The sequence below is a fragment of the Eucyclogobius newberryi genome, unplaced genomic scaffold, assembly GCF_026437365.1.
Source record: "Eucyclogobius newberryi isolate DKJ021-1_F unplaced genomic scaffold, fEucNew1.0.hap1 SCAF_21, whole genome shotgun sequence".
In the NCBI taxonomy this organism is placed as follows: Eukaryota; Metazoa; Chordata; class Actinopteri; order Gobiiformes; family Gobiidae; genus Eucyclogobius; species Eucyclogobius newberryi.
The window spans coordinates 25,197,461-25,214,696 of NW_027315846.1; the positions used below are offsets into that span (position 1 = coordinate 25,197,461).

General features: G+C 43.5%; 2 protein-coding genes and 2 non-coding genes across 7 annotated transcripts in view; 3 read left to right on the top strand and 1 right to left on the bottom strand.

Annotated features, from left to right (window-relative positions):
• Positions 1-17,236, bottom strand: part of lbh (LBH regulator of WNT signaling pathway) — a 472,239-nt gene that overhangs the window by 419,956 nt on the left and 35,047 nt on the right. The gene's annotated exons all lie outside the window — the stretch shown is intronic.
• fermt2 (FERM domain containing kindlin 2) overlaps positions 1-17,236 on the top strand; it is a 77,332-nt gene that overhangs the window by 44,226 nt on the left and 15,870 nt on the right. For 2 of the 4 annotated variants that reach the window (XM_072457463.1, XM_072457464.1), the window contains exons 5-9: positions 4,829-4,861; positions 8,542-8,767; positions 11,984-12,086; positions 12,490-12,597; positions 16,872-17,006. In XM_072457463.1, coding sequence (XP_072313564.1) covers positions 4,829-4,861; positions 8,542-8,767; positions 11,984-12,086; positions 12,490-12,597; positions 16,872-17,006 — 605 coding nt within the window. The remainder of the gene's footprint in view (positions 1-4,828; positions 4,862-8,541; positions 8,768-11,983; positions 12,087-12,489; positions 12,598-16,871; positions 17,007-17,236) is intronic. The other 2 variants (XM_072457465.1, XM_072457466.1) reach the window with 1 other exon arrangement.
• Positions 7,916-8,040, top strand: LOC140371127 (small nucleolar RNA SNORA49). Its single transcript, XR_011928435.1, has one exon. It is a non-coding gene; the product is annotated as a small nucleolar RNA SNORA49 (small nucleolar RNA).
• LOC140371128 (small nucleolar RNA SNORA49) lies at positions 13,196-13,320 on the top strand. The gene has a single exon (XR_011928436.1). It is a non-coding gene; the product is annotated as a small nucleolar RNA SNORA49 (small nucleolar RNA).

The following is a 17,236-nucleotide window of genomic DNA, read 5'->3' on the forward strand; positions in this document are numbered from 1 at the left end:
AGAACCGTACCATTTCAATTAACAATTTTATCTTTGAATGGTGAAAAGCCATGTACATTTTGGTTTTAATATTAAGCTGAATAGCAACTACAACAGAGGGAGTTAATGGTCCTTTGCCTTTTCACTTTCAGCTACAACAAAACCTCATCTAAGTTCTTAAAATATTCTGATATCTGCTACAATGATACCATCCACGTTGTTACACCTTGATTATTACCTATTTAGCAACGGTTAACACAATTTTGCTGTTATTTTATTATTTTTCCAAGCCAAGATGTCCACATTCACACCTCAACAGAATTCCAGACCGTGTTCAAGCGCATGTCCAAACCCGGCATCATGCAAGGCCCATTTCTCACCCTCGCACCTCGTAACGCTGCAGATCCACCTCCGTCAGACATCTCAGGCCTGTAAACCGCACAGTGACTTCATAAAGCAGTCCGCCACATCCTGATAACCATTTCCAAGGCTGTGATTATATTCCAAATGTAAACATATTGAGGTTATTATTGAACTGTAGCAGAACAAGGGCCAGTAAAGGGAAAGTAGTGCAGACCTCATGATATCATTCATAATTCTGCGCTGATGTAACAGTACAGTGTAACACAAGTCTGCGCTTTGTCTCATCTGAACAATACCAGGCTCCAAGCCACAATCCTGCTGTTGTATGTTCTATGTTGACCCAAATTTGAGAATGCAATGACTCGATGACTGTATAGTTGAAATCCCAATGGACACAATTGGCATATGTAGGTTTCCATGATTGGCCCCACAGAGAGCTAAATGTCCTGGTGTTTCCATGGGCTCCTAAGGCTCATTTCCACGTTTGAGACACATATACAGGTACGTGTGGAGGCTTCAGTCCGTCCTCTGAATAGTTGTTTTCATCATTCGCTCCTGGGACAGTTTGAAAAAGTGACTAGAACTATCAGCAACACAAATGAATGCTTTTCTTACCTTGTTTTCTTGAATTCTTTCCTACAAATGTGTTTCCAAAACTGTTGTTGGCGCCTCCATGTTCATTTTGAGTAATTGCAGTGACGGTAACTGCGCTTGGAACTTGGGCTGTCGCAGTAACTTCAATATTGCAGTACTGTTGAATTATTTCATCTGCCTTTGAAGAAAACTTTCACAGTATTTTGCCATCTGACCCGGCTCGAGTCTCGAGTGGACAGTAGATTTAAGCCACAACTTTCGAGGTCTTGGCTTAAAATGAATCTCGTCAATGAGTCAGTAAATACACAGCACAGACGTGACAGCGCAGATGTGCAGGACTGAGCATTCTGCACAGACAGCACCATGTTTAACATAAGCCACACTGACCCAAACTTAGCACCGTGATTACCAATGAAGAAGAGCTGAAGGTCCAGAGTTGTCCGCGTTGAAGCCATAATGGACATGATCCACATGCTTTATTATAGTTTATGGGCCACACCGCATAAACCACAAACCGCGGTGTTGAGGCACGCAAAGTACAGTAAGGGAAATGGTTTAACTGCAACGGTCCTACTTGGAACTTGGGCTGCACAGTGTCGGAAATGATTGCTGTATGTGATGTGGCTTTTACGCACTGAGATATCGATATTCTTATGAAATTTACTTTCTTGACACTCTCATTTAAGTTGTATAAAGTAATGTGTTCATGCCTTAACGTATCAGTCAAATAAATAATGTAATAAAGAGACAAAACTGCAACTAAATCAAGGCTAATATAAACTGAAAGAGAAAAATCATGAATAGAAACCGCTCTTTTTAATATTTTAATTAAAAAACGGTACATTTCTATCAGATTAAGTTTGTTATTTAATTAATTAAGTTTATAGATTATTGCATCAGCCAATATTGCAATATCGAATATTCCAAATCTTTTCTGAACTTCCCAGGTTTCATTTAAATATACAGTTCAGTTGTATCTCCTTTTGTAAAACATAACACTTCTCTGTGCCTCGAGCAGCAGGTTAATGGCAGGTTCCTTGGTTCTTTTTCACTTTGGCTCCTCGTTGTGGTCAGAAAGCCACTACGATAACAGCCCTCTCCCAATGACCAAATATGAAAGTGCACATTTTGGACATCTGCAGAGCTTCTTGGCTGCCAGCGCAGAGCATGGTTGAGATTCCACACATAGTTGGTCACGCTGCCATTATAACAAACCAAACCAGGCTGCTACACTTAGCCTTGCCCTCCTCCCCACACTCATGTCAATGTCACAGTGATCTACAACCACGTGAGAAAGGGAGAACAAACTGTGCTGCAGTGTGTGACAGATCTGGCCTTAGCTTAAACTGCAGAACGCCAGAAGGCAAGATTAATTGATGCTAATTCAGCTGCGTTTGTGTTTTAGCAGTTTTATTTTGGACCCAGAGTGGTAGTTGTTTGTTTTATTGGTAGACATTAGTTGTAAAGTAAGCTAAATAATTGATATTGCAATTAAGGCTGGGCAATTAATCGAAGGATCAACAGATCGTGTCATGTGAAATTATCAATTATTTGGAAGGGTTTTTGAATCAAGAAGTCCACATTCGGCATTATTAATAAGTTCATTTGATTTGTAGACTTTGACATTAAAGACATCCAGCATCGTTACACCTAGCATTAAATATTACTTTAAAGCTGTAACAGATTTTTACCACCTTTAAAAAATCGACAAAAAAAGTCGACATATGTACCCCCTAACCCTTTGATTTATACAACAGTGCGGCTAATTTATAGCTTTTCGCTGGCAAACGGTGCGGCTGTTCTACAGGAGCTCTCTATATCCGGAAAATTACGGTAGTTAATTTTAAACTCTGTTGTGGTCCACATATATTGCACATTTATTTGCCGGCACCTCAAGCACTTTTCACAACTTTCAGAGGTCAGAGCAGAGTTTTACTGTCACTAAAACTAACAACAACTAGCACGCTATCAGTGCACTCGCTGCCTTGTGCAACATCCAAAATGAGGGAAAACGAACGAAGAATTTCCAATAAAATGTGACTTTTCAGCACCGTCACAAGCATAACTTTTGACAGCCCCTCTGAATACTTCTCTGGGTGTAGTACTTTGCAGAGCCCCAGTCCCAGTGGAGGGCGGTTGACACACAGCTGGGTAAAGTGGAATGTCAGGAGGAATGCTTTACTATCCCCTCCGTGCCTTGTGTTTGTGGACGTGCCCTCACTTCTGCCTCTATCTGATCACATGCTAATGCTAGCGCAGCTGATCTGGCGGGGTAAAAGGCCCGGCGTCCCTGTGGGGAAGGGTTGGCCTGGGCACTCAAGTCTGCTGATAGGAATCACAAGGTTATAATGCAATCACAAACTCTGAGAAGTACTTTTGCATCAGAAATGGATGTTACAAAAACAAGTTTCATATGGTCTTCAAAATACATAAGCAGTTGGAAGAGAAATATGTTTTACAATGTTTCTGTGGAAAGCTTTGAGATTGTTTATTGATGTAATCACTCAATCGTTTAGGAGTGGTCACCTTTTCTACTACAGTGCAACTTTTCAAAACAAATCTGAAGTATTGGGACGAAAGATGAACTGCTCTTAAATAAAAAGGGGAAAAAAGATGAATCTCAAATCTTACCACAATTTGATCATGTTAAACTTATTTTAAAATAAGCAAAAGGCAGATTTGTCGGAAATGATGGCATATTAAAGGGGCCGTACCTGTGTTTTCTTTAAATGATGTAATAAAGTTAAAACTGTTTGGTACCAGCGCAGATTAAACGGCTCTCAGGGTCAAAATGAGACTACAGTTCACTTCTGCATCTAATTATAGACAGTTTTACTCTCCGCAAAGCAGGAATTGCTTTGTTAGCATGCTAATGGTTTGTTAGCGTTACCATGACGGTAAACTCCTCTCAGGGCTCTGAAAGTTGACCGCTGCAAACAGTTTAAAATGAACTAGTTCTGTATTTCACATTTTTAAGACTGTTAAAAGGAACTTGGGCACCTTTAAGTTGACATTGACTTGGATGTATTCACAAATTTCTCCTTGTAGCTACTTGAGATTGAGTTAGCTGATTGAAAAAAAAAAATGATTTGACCGTTAGGATCCAAAATGAAAATAAATGTAAATAGTTTTCTTATCTTGAGCACTAGCATGCCCTGGCTACAGTGGATGGGGGCTGGGTCAGGCAGTGGGAAACATCCAGAGGAACCAGGCCTGGGTGATCTCCAGTCCAGCCTGATGTGACTCATTTTGGTTAGCCAACTGGCATCGCCCTTGGAAACGCCAACATCATACTCGTCCTTTCCTACTTAAATGTTTCTACAACTTAAAGGAGACTATGAGCTCTACTCTGTGCTATTTCAGTGTTTGCACCTCAGAAACATACCATCCGTTTAACTAATCTCAATTGGTAAGATTTTAACATTCTTAGCAGAAATAATTGGGAGGTTTCAACTCTCTACATAAGCACCTCAAACCACAAAGTGTTCCTCCATGTTTTTAATGTCTTCAAACTCAGCCGTATGATTTCAACCTTTCCAATTCATGGGTTAGTGTCATTAGGGCTGCAACTTTAAATCGAATAATCGTGACCAGTTGACTATGAAAAATAATCATAGTTGTATTTTGGGTTTTCATCAAAAACACACTTCAGTCACTGTATTTCACCCTTTATTTTAATTAACTAACTATTAGCTGTAGCTCTAGAGTCATATTGAGGCTTAGTTGAGCTTTTTCTCCCTCCAAACAAACTATCTAAAGGTGTCCATGTATTTACAAAAGCCATAATATGTCTCCTTTAATATTTATCTACTCCTAACTAATTGTATCTTCAGTTTTCCCTTCTTTGTCCTGTCTTTCCATTCCTTACTCTTTCCTACTGTCTCCTCTTTAGCCTCTGAGGTCATATACATCGGACCTGTCAAAGGTAAGCTTCCTCTTTTTGCTTCCTTCCTCGTTTCCTTGCTTTCTTTGTCCCTCTCCCCAGTCACATGACCCACACCGCCGGTCAGCTGACTGCTCTTCTGCAGACGATCAGCTGGTCGGCCGGCCCGGTCACACGCCGGAAGGCCTCGACTTTGATCTAACTACAGCTTTTGTGGCTCCAGTTTGAGCGTTGTGTTTGAAGTTGTGTTTTGAAGTGGTCAAGCGTTGTCATGGTGAAGGTGTGTGTGAAATGTCCACATGCTTCATTGACTTGTACGTTGTGTTTTTGCTGTACAAGAATGCAAAGTGTGATGTTAATGCTCACTTTTTACTGATTTCATGTTTTTTCTAAGGTCAATTTATTTCATTTTGTGTCAAGTTCAATGAAACTGATGAACTGTGTTTGGTGCACATGTGGTCAGTGTTTGGTGCACATGTGGTCAGTGTTTGGTCCACATGTGGTCAGTGTTTGGTGCACATGTGGTCAGTGTTTGGTGCACATGTGGTCAGTGTTTGGTCCACATGTGGTCAGTGTTTGGTCCACATGTGGTCAGTGTTTGGTCCACATGTGGTCAGTGTTTGGTGCACATGTGGTCAGTGTTTGGTCCACATGTGGTCAGTGTTTGGTGCACATGTGGTCAGTGTTTGGTCCACATGTGGTCAGTGTTTGGTGCACATGTGGTCAGTGTTTGGTCCACATGTGGTCAGTGTTTGGTCCACATGTGGTCAGTGTTTGGTCCACATGTGGTCAGTGTTTGGTGCACATGTGGTCAGTGTTTGGTCCACATGTGGTCAGTGTTTGGTCCACATGTGGTCAGTGTTTGGTGCACATGTGGTCAGTGTTTGGTCCACATGTGGTCAGTGTTTGGTGTACATGTGGTCAGTGTTTGGTCCACATGTGGTCAGTGTTTGGTCCACATGTGGTCAGTGTTTGGTCCACATGTGGTCAGTGTTTGGTGCACATGTGGTCAGTGTTTGGTCCACATGTGGTCAGTGTTTGGTGTACATGTGGTCAGTGTTTGGTCCACATGTGGTCAGTGTTTGGTCCACATGTGGTCAGTGTTTGGTCCACATGTGGTCAGTGTTTGGTGCACATGTGGTCAGTGTTTGGTGCACATGTGGTCAGTGTTTGGTCCACATGTGGTCAGTGTTTGGTGCACATGTGGTCAGTGTTTGGTCCACATGTGGTCAGTGTTTGGTCCACATGTGGTCAGTGTTTGGTGCACATGTGGTCAGTGTTTGGTGCACATGTGGTCAGTGTTTGGTCCACATGTGGTCAGTGTTTGGTGCACATGTGGTCAGTGTTTGGTCCACATGTGGTCAGTGTTTGGTCCACATGTGGTCAGTGTTTGGTGCACATGTGGTCAGTGTTTGGTCCACATGTGGTCAGTGTTTGGTCCACATGTGCACCATAATCCTGATGCCACTAGTTATCGAAAAACTGCTGAGCCCCCCCATTTCTGAGTAATATCTACTTTTAGTGCCGAGATGGGCTCTTCACATTCCCACTTTCTCAATCAAGCTGACTTCATCATTTATATCATTACCAGAAGAGAAATGAAGCACTTAAGCTTTTTATGGCAAGTGCTATAATTCCATGTTTAGCTCTAAATGTGTTCCTCTGCTCGACGAGGCTGCACAGGAGCGGGATTCAGACACTCTTAGATTTATCATTAGTCTTAAAAGCTTAGGTGGTCTAAGAATCACTCCTCCATGAGAGTCAAAGGGGAGAACATCAGTTGTTCGTCCAAGTCAGAATTTGGGAGTATAAAATGCACCGACTGGAATCTTATTATTACACACATTTTGACCTTTTTTAATGCACACATGGGTTTATTTATAATTTAAGTCAATGGTAAATATTGATAGAAAAAAAATTCTAATAAATAAACAATTATATATATATTTTTATATATACATGTTTTAACTCTGTGCACTACTAAGGTGACACCGTACAATATCATATTTTTCTCTAAAAACTATTGTAGTTACTGTATACTGCTGTGTACTGTATAGCTCATAGATTTTTCATAATATTTTGACACTTTCAAGAGCTCAATAGGAAAAAGCAGTACTCTCTCTGACCTTGTGACTCCTGTCTTAAGAAAACACCCAAAGGTTCCCCTCAGACTCCCCCTGGGCTCCCCTCGGGCTCCCCTCAGGCTTTGGGTGGCCCTTTCGGCACCCATTTCTCATGACCCCGGCTTCCAAACGCTGGACTCACTTCCTGGTTTCTGAAGTGATTTAGTGAAGAGGGGCCGCTGGTATGTGAACCAAAATAAACAAAGCAACACACAGGAAATGCAAAGCTCTTTGTTTAGAAGTTGGGCTAAGTCAATTTCATAACTATTCTAAGACAACATTGATATAAAAATACACTCGAATTGTTTTCATCCTATCTCTCTCTCTATCCCCTTTCTCTCTCTTTCCCTCTCCTCCCTTCTCTCTCTTTCCCTCCCTTCTCTCTTTCTCGGTGGGAGGTTGTGTGTAGTGCTGTGTTGTGGATTCCTGCAGGTTTCTGACTGTGACTAAAAAGCCAAGTGTGTGTGGTGTGCATCTGCATGGCCTGGTCACTTCGTGTCGAACCTTAGCAACAATGTTTTGTTTTCATCCCTTCCCTTTTGTCACGGTCAAATGTATTCCATGCTCAATGGCCAATGAAAAGCCGAGCTTCAAAAGCAGCTAACGCGAGGTACAGTGTTCTCTTGTGAGACAAGTACACACACTGCCATTGTGTCCTTTAGCAAGACTCTGAACTCGCTCACATTCAGAGTATGTAACCACCTACAAGGTTGGTTTTAGGGGCCGGAGATATTGACCAAAAATGAGAGTCTTGATATTTCTTGATATCTTGATACAGAAATGTGTTGGGACAATGGGTCTTCAAATGTATCAGTTTGGGTTTAAGTGTCAGACAAATTTATTTTCTCTATATGTCAGTATTTTACATCTTCAACGTTCACAATATTATGGTATCTATATTATTTATATTATCTGCCCACCTCTTGTTTTAACTGTGGCTTAAATGGTGCTGTATGTGGAATAGTAATAATGTGTCCCCATCTTACACCAGAGCCTCCTGTGAGTGGACAGCTCTGGTTTTCAATGGGGTAAAATACATTGCTGCCTTCCCTCCCGACTGGACACTGTTCCTTTCAGGGCCTAAGACGAGCGCACAGAAACAAATGATACATTATTTAATACATGACAATATAGTTTTTAGAGCAAGGACAAATCACTCTCATAACAGGAGGAACATGAGCAGTATTAATGTTTATTTTTGTAACGGTGAGGAAAAATCTGTAAAACTTTATAATAAGGCATATATGCAATGCATTTATACATGTTTATTAATCATTAAATAATCATTGACGGGAAAAAAACACTTTATCCTTTGCCATGAGTTCATATTTGGCACAATATAACTCCTAAAGTCTCTGTTATTGAAGGTGGGGGACAAAGCAGCTCTTTTACATTATAATGAATGGATTGCTTCCCCCCACAGTGCTCCATTAGTGGACCTTCTCTCAAAGGCTGACTGTATCAATTATAAACTGTTACAGAAAAATCATGTGTGGGACATGTTTTGACATATCACATGATAACATAATCTGCTGCCCCCCGTCCCATCGGCTCCATTCCACTGTGTCACATTGACTGTCCTCCCTCGTCTGTCCTCAGGGAGCATCTACTCCAGCCCAGGCCTGTACAGTAAGACCATGACCCCCACGTACGACTCCCGGGACGGCAGCCCCCTCTCCCCCACCTCGGCCTGGTTTGGAGACAGCCCGCTGTCTGAAGGCAACCCCGGCATCCTCGCAGTCAGCCAGCCCATCTCCACGCCCGACACGCTGGTCAAACTCTACAAGCCCCAGTCGCTACTGGACAAGGCCAAAATCAACCAAGGGTGAGTCCGACTCTGCTGCTTCGTGAGGATGTACCCTGTAAAATCATTTAACATTTAGAGATTTTATTTAATTTGTTTGCTTTTTCCTGGTTTAAGCATGCAAAAATATTACTTGTGCTCTGTGAAATCTTATAATTAAAGCAATAATAATAGTAAGCTAAACGTACTGAACAAGAGGGTAACTGGTTCAAACTTTGCAGAGTGCCTTCTATTGTTGTGTTTTAGCCAAGACATTCCAGTTAAACTACAGGTCTGTTTGGAACCAGTTCCCATTGTAACATCTCCTGAATAGCGTAATATAGGGATGCAGACCTAAACCCAAGTTCAGGTTCAAGTCCGGATTCGAATCCAGAGGTTTAGGTTCAGGTCCGGACCTAATGAGTCCGGACCTGAACCATGTCATATTTGCATAATTTTTATAAAATAGTTATAACAGCATTACGCAAGCTACTTCGCTAAATTAAGTTGAAGACACTTGAACAAGGACGACTATCAAACACAAGGCTTAACTGCAGACTGAAATAAACTCAACTTGTCTGCTTTTTAACAGAAGTTACAACTTACAAATCACAAGCTACTAGCTAGCTGCTAAACAGTTAAAACACATCACTTGAGGAACAACTAAAGACTCAACTCAACAACAAGAGCATGTTGAGTATTGTTGACAGAGTCAGTCTGGGTCAAGGGTCAAAGCAGCTGTTTAGACACATTTCCACTCTTTAATGTTCAGATCCATTGGCATCAAAAGTCAAGTAAAAACCTTCAAACAGACAAAACACCAGAGTAAATAATTAAGTCACAGTGTAAAATAACAGTTACAAAAACTAGCATAAAAGTCAACTAGAATCACTATAAAGCATCAACTTAGCAGTATCAAAAGTAGAATATGAAAATATTTTACACAACACATCAAAATAATACATCATATTAGCAGCATTAAACACCAGACTATATTTAACAACTGTAGAATACAAATACAAAATATAAACTCCAATGAATGAATGCAGCAATTAAGCAATATTACTTTGACTTTACTTAGTATTTACTTACTGCCAAATACATCACACCACAACATAACACTTAAGTTATTTCATTCATATTTACACCCAGATCAAAGACCCAGACAAGACCTCACTTTAACACGCGAGGACACACGCAATTTACAACATCGCACAGCTTAAAACAGTTCAAATAAAGCCAGCGATCTTACCGGCTGCCGCTTCAATGTTCATATATACACGGCTCCGCGCAGCTCGACACGTACGAGGCGCTCCTGTCTCACACGTACGAGGCGCTCCTGTCTCACACGTACGAGGCGCTCCTGTCTCACACGTACGAGGCGCTCCTGTCTCACACGTACGAGGCGCTCCTGTCTCACACGTACGAGGCGCTCCTGTCTCACACGTACGAGGCGCTCCTGTCTCACACGTACGAGGCGCTCCTGTCTCACACGTACGAGGCGCTCCTGTCTCACACGTACGAGGCGCTCCTGTCTCACACGTACGAGGCGCTCCTGTCTCACACGTACGAGGCGCTCCTGTCTCACACGTACGAGGCGCTCCTGTCTCACACGTACGAGGCGCTCCCGTCTCACACGTACGAGGCGCTCCCGTCTCACACGTACGAGGCGCTCCCGTCTCACACGTACGAGGCGCTCCCGTCTCACACGTACGAGGCGCTCCCGTCTCACACGTACGAGGCGCTCCCGTCTCACACGTACGAGGCGCTCCCGTCTCACACGTACGAGGCGCTCCCGTCTCACACGTACGAGGCGCTCCCGTCTCACACGTACGAGGCGCTCCCGTCTCACACGTACGAGGCGCTCCCGTCTCACACGTACGAGGCGCTCCCGTCTCACACGTACGAGGCGCTCCCGTCTCACACGTACGAGGCGCTCCCGTCTCACACGTACGAGGCGCTCCTGTCTCACACGTACGAGGTGCTCCTGTCTCTCACGTACGAGGCGCTCCCGAGGCGCTCCTGTCTCACACGTACGAGGCGCTCCCGAGGCGCTCCTGTCTCACACGTACGAGGTGCTCCTGTCTCTCACGTACGAGGCGCTCCCGAGGCGCTCCTGTCTCACACGTACGAGGCGCTCCCGAGGCGCTCCTGTCTCACACGTACGAGGCGCTCCTGTCTCACACGTACGAGGCGCTCCTGTCTCACACGTACGAGGCGCTCCTGTCTCTCACGTACGAGGCGCTCCTGTCTCACATGTACGAGGCGCTCCTGTCTCACACGTACGAGGTGCTCCCGTCTCACACACGTACGAGGCGCTCCTGTCTCTCACGTACGAGGCGCTCCTGTCTCTCACGTACGAGGCGCTCCTGTCTCACACGTACGAGGCGCTCCTGTCTCACACGTACGAGGCGCTCCTGTCTCTCACGTACGAGGCGCTCCTGTCTCACATGTACGAGGCGCTCCTGTCTCACACGTACGAGGTGCTCCCGTCTCACACACGTACGAGGTGCTCCCGTCTCTCACGTACGAGGCGCTCCTGTCTCTCACGTACGAGGCGCTCCTGTCTCACACGTACGAGGCGCTCCTGTCTCACACAGGTACGAGGCGCTCCTGTCTCACACAGGTACGAGGCGCTCCTGTCTCACACAGGTACGAGGCGCTCCTGTCTCACACGTACGAGGTGCTCCTGTCTCTCACGTACGAGGCGCTCCCGAGGCGCTCCTGTCTCACACGTACGAGGCGCTCCTGTCTCACACGTACGAGGCGCTCCTGTCTCACACATACGAGGCGCTCCTGTCTCACGTACGATCTTTAAATCTTTAAACTTATTTCTCCGGCTTCAACTTCTGCCCGGAAGACGTGTGCGTCGCTAATTAGGGTCCGTGTGCGCTATTGACAGCGGCGCATGGCAGTGTTTACGTCTTTTCCAGCGCGAATTTTGCGATCAATGGAAGGTTTAAGATGGTCTAGATTCTAGAACAAAAAGGATATAGTATTTGAGCGCTATATTTTATATGAGTCCAGAACCGAATCACCGGGGTTTCGTTTTTTTTGGACCTGAACCGAAGCGTTTTTACAAGTCCAGATCCGGTCCGTCGTAGCGGTACGCATCCCTAGCGTAATAAGCTGAAAACATGGTAGAAACACTGAACTCGGGAAATGGTTCAGCCCCTTTTGCTCTTGTAAACCGTGATAGACCGTGATAGACCGTGAGCTCTGGTGATGCGTTGACGTGTGGGTGTCGGCCGCCTGCAGGTGGCTGGACTCGTCTCGGTCTCTGATGGAGCAGGACGTGAAGGAGAATGAAGTCCTCCTGTTGAGGTTCAAATACCACAGCTTCTTCGACCTCAACCCCAAGGTATTTGTCTTCACGTCTCCTACTTTGACCACCCGTTTTCCTGTGATGCGAACTGTTGCCAAAAGGTCTTATATCATGTGTTATTTAGGTTTTTAAAGTACTTCTATTTTAGGATTGTAAAAGAAAGGTTGTTAGCCGTTAGCAAGGAGACAACACGAGTCTGGTACTATGGACTTCAAAAATATGCTGCTGGAGGAAATTAACATCCAACAACTTCAGCAGGTGGACCATCGCTTTGAGCTCTTGAAGGAGACGCATGGATGAAATAAAACACAACCAATGTTTTTAATGTGGGAACAATACAACGTGGTCGAAGTCAAAAAGGTTTAGCAGAATACGTGCCCTTTGACTCGTAAGTCCGCAGCTCACTCGCTCCATATTGACTGTCCGTCTCCTTTTTCAGTACGATGCCATCCGTGTGAACCAGCTGTACGAGCAGGCAAAGTGGGCCATTCTTCTGGAGGAGATCGAGTGCACGGAGGAGGAGATGATGATGTTTGCAGCTCTGCAGGTTGGTCCAGGAGGTGTGGGGTTTTACTGCTGCCCAAATGCTTTGTCAGACTCCAGTGTCAGTGCTTTCCTGAGCCAGTGGGCACCGAGCCCTCTCATCTGCTCACTAATGAATTAGAATGGCTGCAGGCCACAGGGCTGTTCCTGCGAGGGAAAGCACACTTACACTGTTTAGTCAACTTTCAGCTCAGTCATACACAATTTGGTTAAACGTCACTGGCCAATCAGAGCAGACAATGCAGTTCAGTGGTGTTTGGGTGGAGACAAAGATGAGTTTTTAACCATTTATTTGTTTTATACTTGAATAAAAATGTATTCTTCTTCTGAGCAGAGACACAGTGAGACAGATGGGGATTCAGACCATTGGGACTTCTATTATGCTCAATGACTAATATTATTTTAAATGTATCCAACTGCAATCATATTCTTAGAAATATGCTGTGTGGCTACATGTCCTTCTTCAGTCTTGTCTCTATAGTTTCAGTATTGCACATCTTCAACATTCACAATATTACGGTATCTATATTATTTATATTATCTGCCCACCTCTTGTTTTAACTGTGGCTTAAATGGTGCTGTATGTGGAATAGTAATAATGTGTCCCCATCTTACACCAGAGCCTCCTGTGAGTGGACAGCTCTGGTTTTCAATGGGGTAAAATACATTGCTGCCTTCCCTCCCGACTGGACACTGTTCCTTTCAGGGCCTAAGACGAGCGCACAGAAACAAATGATACATTATTTAATACATGACAATATAGTTTTTAGAGCAAGGACAAATCACTCTCATAACAGGAGGAACATGAGCAGTATTAATGTTTGTTTTTGTAACGGTGAGGAAAAATCTGTAAAACTTTATAATAAGGCATATATGCAATGCATTTATACATGTTTATTAATCATTAAATAATCATTGGCGGGGAAAAAACACTTTATCCTTTGCCATGAGTTCATATTTGGCACAATATAACTCCTAAAGTCTCTGTTATTGAAGGTGGGGGACAAAGCAGCTCTTTTACATTATAATGAATGGATTGCTTCCCCCCACAGTGCTCCATTAGTGGACCTTCTCTCAAAGGCTGACTTTTTGTTAACGCAATTTAGTCAACTTTTAGCTCAGTCTTTTATACAAAAGTTGGTTAAACGTCACTGGCCAATAAGAGCAGACAGTGCAGTTCAGTGGTGTTTGGGTGGAGGTAAAGAAGAGTTTTTGGCCGTTTATTTGTTTTATACTTGACTAAAAATGTGTTCTTCTTCTGAGCAGAGACGCAGTGAGACAGATGGGGATTCAGACCATTGGGACTTCTATTATGCTCAATGACTAATATTATTTTAAATGTAGCCAACTACAATTATGTTCTCAGAAATATGCTGTGGTCGGTGGGCAAGTGGACAATTGGCTACATGTCCTTCCTCAGTGTTGTCCCCATTTCACGCTGTACTGTCCTTACAATAAAAATCCTTTAAAATCATACTCAAAAATATGCACATATTTAAAAATCTACTCAAGAAAAGTACAATTACCCTAAAAATAACTCTTGTATATGTTGTATGCCTCAAAGCTGATGCCAACTTTTATTCAAATGTAAAATATGAAATGTTCAAAATTCAAAGTAAAGACTACCTGAACGTGCTTTACGTGTAGATTACGGTGGCGGGTTTTGTTTTTTTAATAGTTCTATTCAAATGAACAGCCGTAGCATTGAAAGACAAACACCTGCCTTTATGAACAACATGTAGTCAGTGATGCACTATATTTACACAGAAGTATCACTGTTTTTGTATGGATGCGTGATATGCCTGCACATGTCCGTTTTGGTATTGGAGTTGATGCTAGCCCCTCGCGCTGTCATTTGGGGGTGTTGACCCGGCTATTTTTTCACCTCATAAAGCCCGGGTGCCAAGACCTGGGGACGCCACACTGTCCTCACCGCGGGGGTAATTATAGAGCCAGTTCAGTTACCGCCCACCCCGGACCACCTACCCCATCCAGACACCCCATGGCGACCCCACACACACCCCCACCCCCTATGGCGGCGGGGTGTGTGTAGAATTACTCCAAAGTGGCTTCCATTACTGTTGACTTCAGAGAGATGCTAATCCGAGCTGTTGCTACCTGTCTGTTAGCACGTTTGTAGCCTCTATGATGCAGTGGACAGGCTTAGCCAACGGGGCACGGGGTCAATTTAACTGTGTAAAGGAGATTTGAACAATCCATAAATGGTGACTACGGTGGCCTCACTGTTAAATGTTCTGCCTGAAAAAATAAGTGGGACAATAATTTGGTAGGAATTGGGAATCCTTTGGCCTCTTTTTTATTTACCCTAGGAAATATCCTCTGCAGTTAGAGTATTTGAGACTCATCAGTTTTGGTTTTCCTGTACATGAGTCATTATTTAGGTTAAGTCTCATTTTAAATCTGCTGGAGTAATACCGTATTGCTACTGTGCATGTTTGATGTACAATTTGATATTAGTTTGGCTTTCTCCAGTTCTCTGAGCTTGTGTCCTCAGGTGGTTGTCAGAAGGATTGAATGATGCTTTGCCACAGAAAAGATTTGAAAGAATTGTTCTACGATTGTGCAGTAAGTAGGAATACTGGGTATGACGGCAATAATCACTTGTAGTGGGACTCTCCAGATCCTGTCTAGGTTTGGTCAGGATGACTGTAGCTGGGGGATTTGACCTATTATCCACCATTTTATAAATTGATCAAATATGTGCTTTTATGTTTCCTAATAATAACATTTAAACTGAAGTCAACAAGGTTTTAATTGGCTCAAATCCCATCATCAACAATGAGGTGTTTCTGATCGCAGGATTTTTAACTTTTAGCACATTCAGCTTTCTCCTTGTGTCTTGAGTATTTTGTTAGGAACTGTAGTTTAATTACAGATGTTTTCACAGTAATGAGTTACCAAGTTACTTGAAAGTGTTATTTAATTAGAGTAACTATTATTAACCCAGTTACACCCTACACCGGCACTAATTCTATGTGCATATTTGTAATGATGCATTACATCCATCCATCCATCTTCTTCTGCTTATCCGGGGCCGGGTCGCGGGGGCAGCAGTCTAAGCAGGGACTCTCAGACCTCCCTCTCCCCAGACACTTCCTCCAACTCCTCCGGTGGGACATGCCCGAAACACCTCCCCAGGGAGGCGCCCAGGAGGCATCCGGAACAGATGCCCGAGCCACCTCAGCTGGTGGAGCAGCGGCTCTACTCCGAGCTCCTCCCGTGTGACTGAGCTCCTCACTCTATCTCTAAGAAAGTGCTTTACACCCTAGTTTTAAAATGTATGTATTCTAAGCCCAGGGGCACGACACGTGCAGCTGCAGTAACGAGTTGTAAAGGCAAGAGCCCTTTGTCCCACATTCTGTTAGCGTAGCCTCCTGTTAGCCTCCTGTACATCTCTATCTGGCCTCTCAGACATATCTGCCCCTGTGCGCAGCTGTTCATTCACATATTGCCGGCCTGGGTGAGGGGTTGACATTATAAATACCATTTGTCAACAAGTCTTATTTAGTGTCTGACGCACCGGGCAGGAAGTACACTAGGCCCTGCAGTAACGACCCTCTCCTGACCAATCCCCTATAACGCTACTCGCACATGTTGCTAGTAAAAATCTTTATAGCTCGTTAGCATCCTGGGAACATATAGTACGCCTTGTAGCACTTGTTTGTTCATCTGCTCATATTATTGTCCAAAAATGTGAATGTTGCTAATTGTACAGTTGTAAACAGAACAAATGTTTTTATATGGCAATTATCACAGTCAAGTGTCGATGCAGCACAATCAGCAGAAATATGATGTAATATAATATAAAGAGACTTTTGTTTGCGAAGCTTAAGTACTCGTTTTTTGTTGATGTAGGTCATTTTTAGGATTGCTCAGGTTTCAGGGTTAGTCTTGGCTCGTTTTCTGCCCAAAAACTTCGGCTGAATGCCCATGATTGCCCTTTTTTATCTTCCAGTAATGAAATAAATGTCGTCTTTTTTCCTTGTTCTTCTCATTTGTGTTTTATTTTTGATGTATTTCTATTTTAGTCCATTATTTGAGTCATCCCACAAAGGAACTAAAACCTTTAAGTGCATCCAGACAGTCCACATTACCTCATTTGGACCACTCCCGGAAACATCACCAATATCTCTGAGTGTCGCCAACACGACGACAAAACAGAAAACAAAGCAACACAGCGCTGTCATTTAAGTGTGAAAGACTTCAACCAATCAAAGAGTCGCTCACTCACTTGTGTTCGCATCTTTGTCATTGCAGTACCACATCAACAAGCTGTCAATCATGTCCTCAGACAACCACCTGAACAACAGCGAGAAGGAGGTGGACGAGGTGGACGCAGCGCTGTCCGACCTGGAGATCACACTCGAGGGAGGGAAGACGTCCAACACACTGGTACTGAACACTACTGCGTCAGAGCAAGATGTCTGTAATCACTTCAAGTTGTAGATCTGTTTTTATTGTGTAATCTGTCACAATTTCACCCAAATATACAGTTTTCTATTTGGTGGTGCTGCTGTATATTTACTTTGTTGTAATATCCACAAGGCACAAAACATACTTGAAGTGGTCTTTCTGCATTTGAAATACAATGTTTGCTCTTTTGTCTAAAGTATAAACATTAA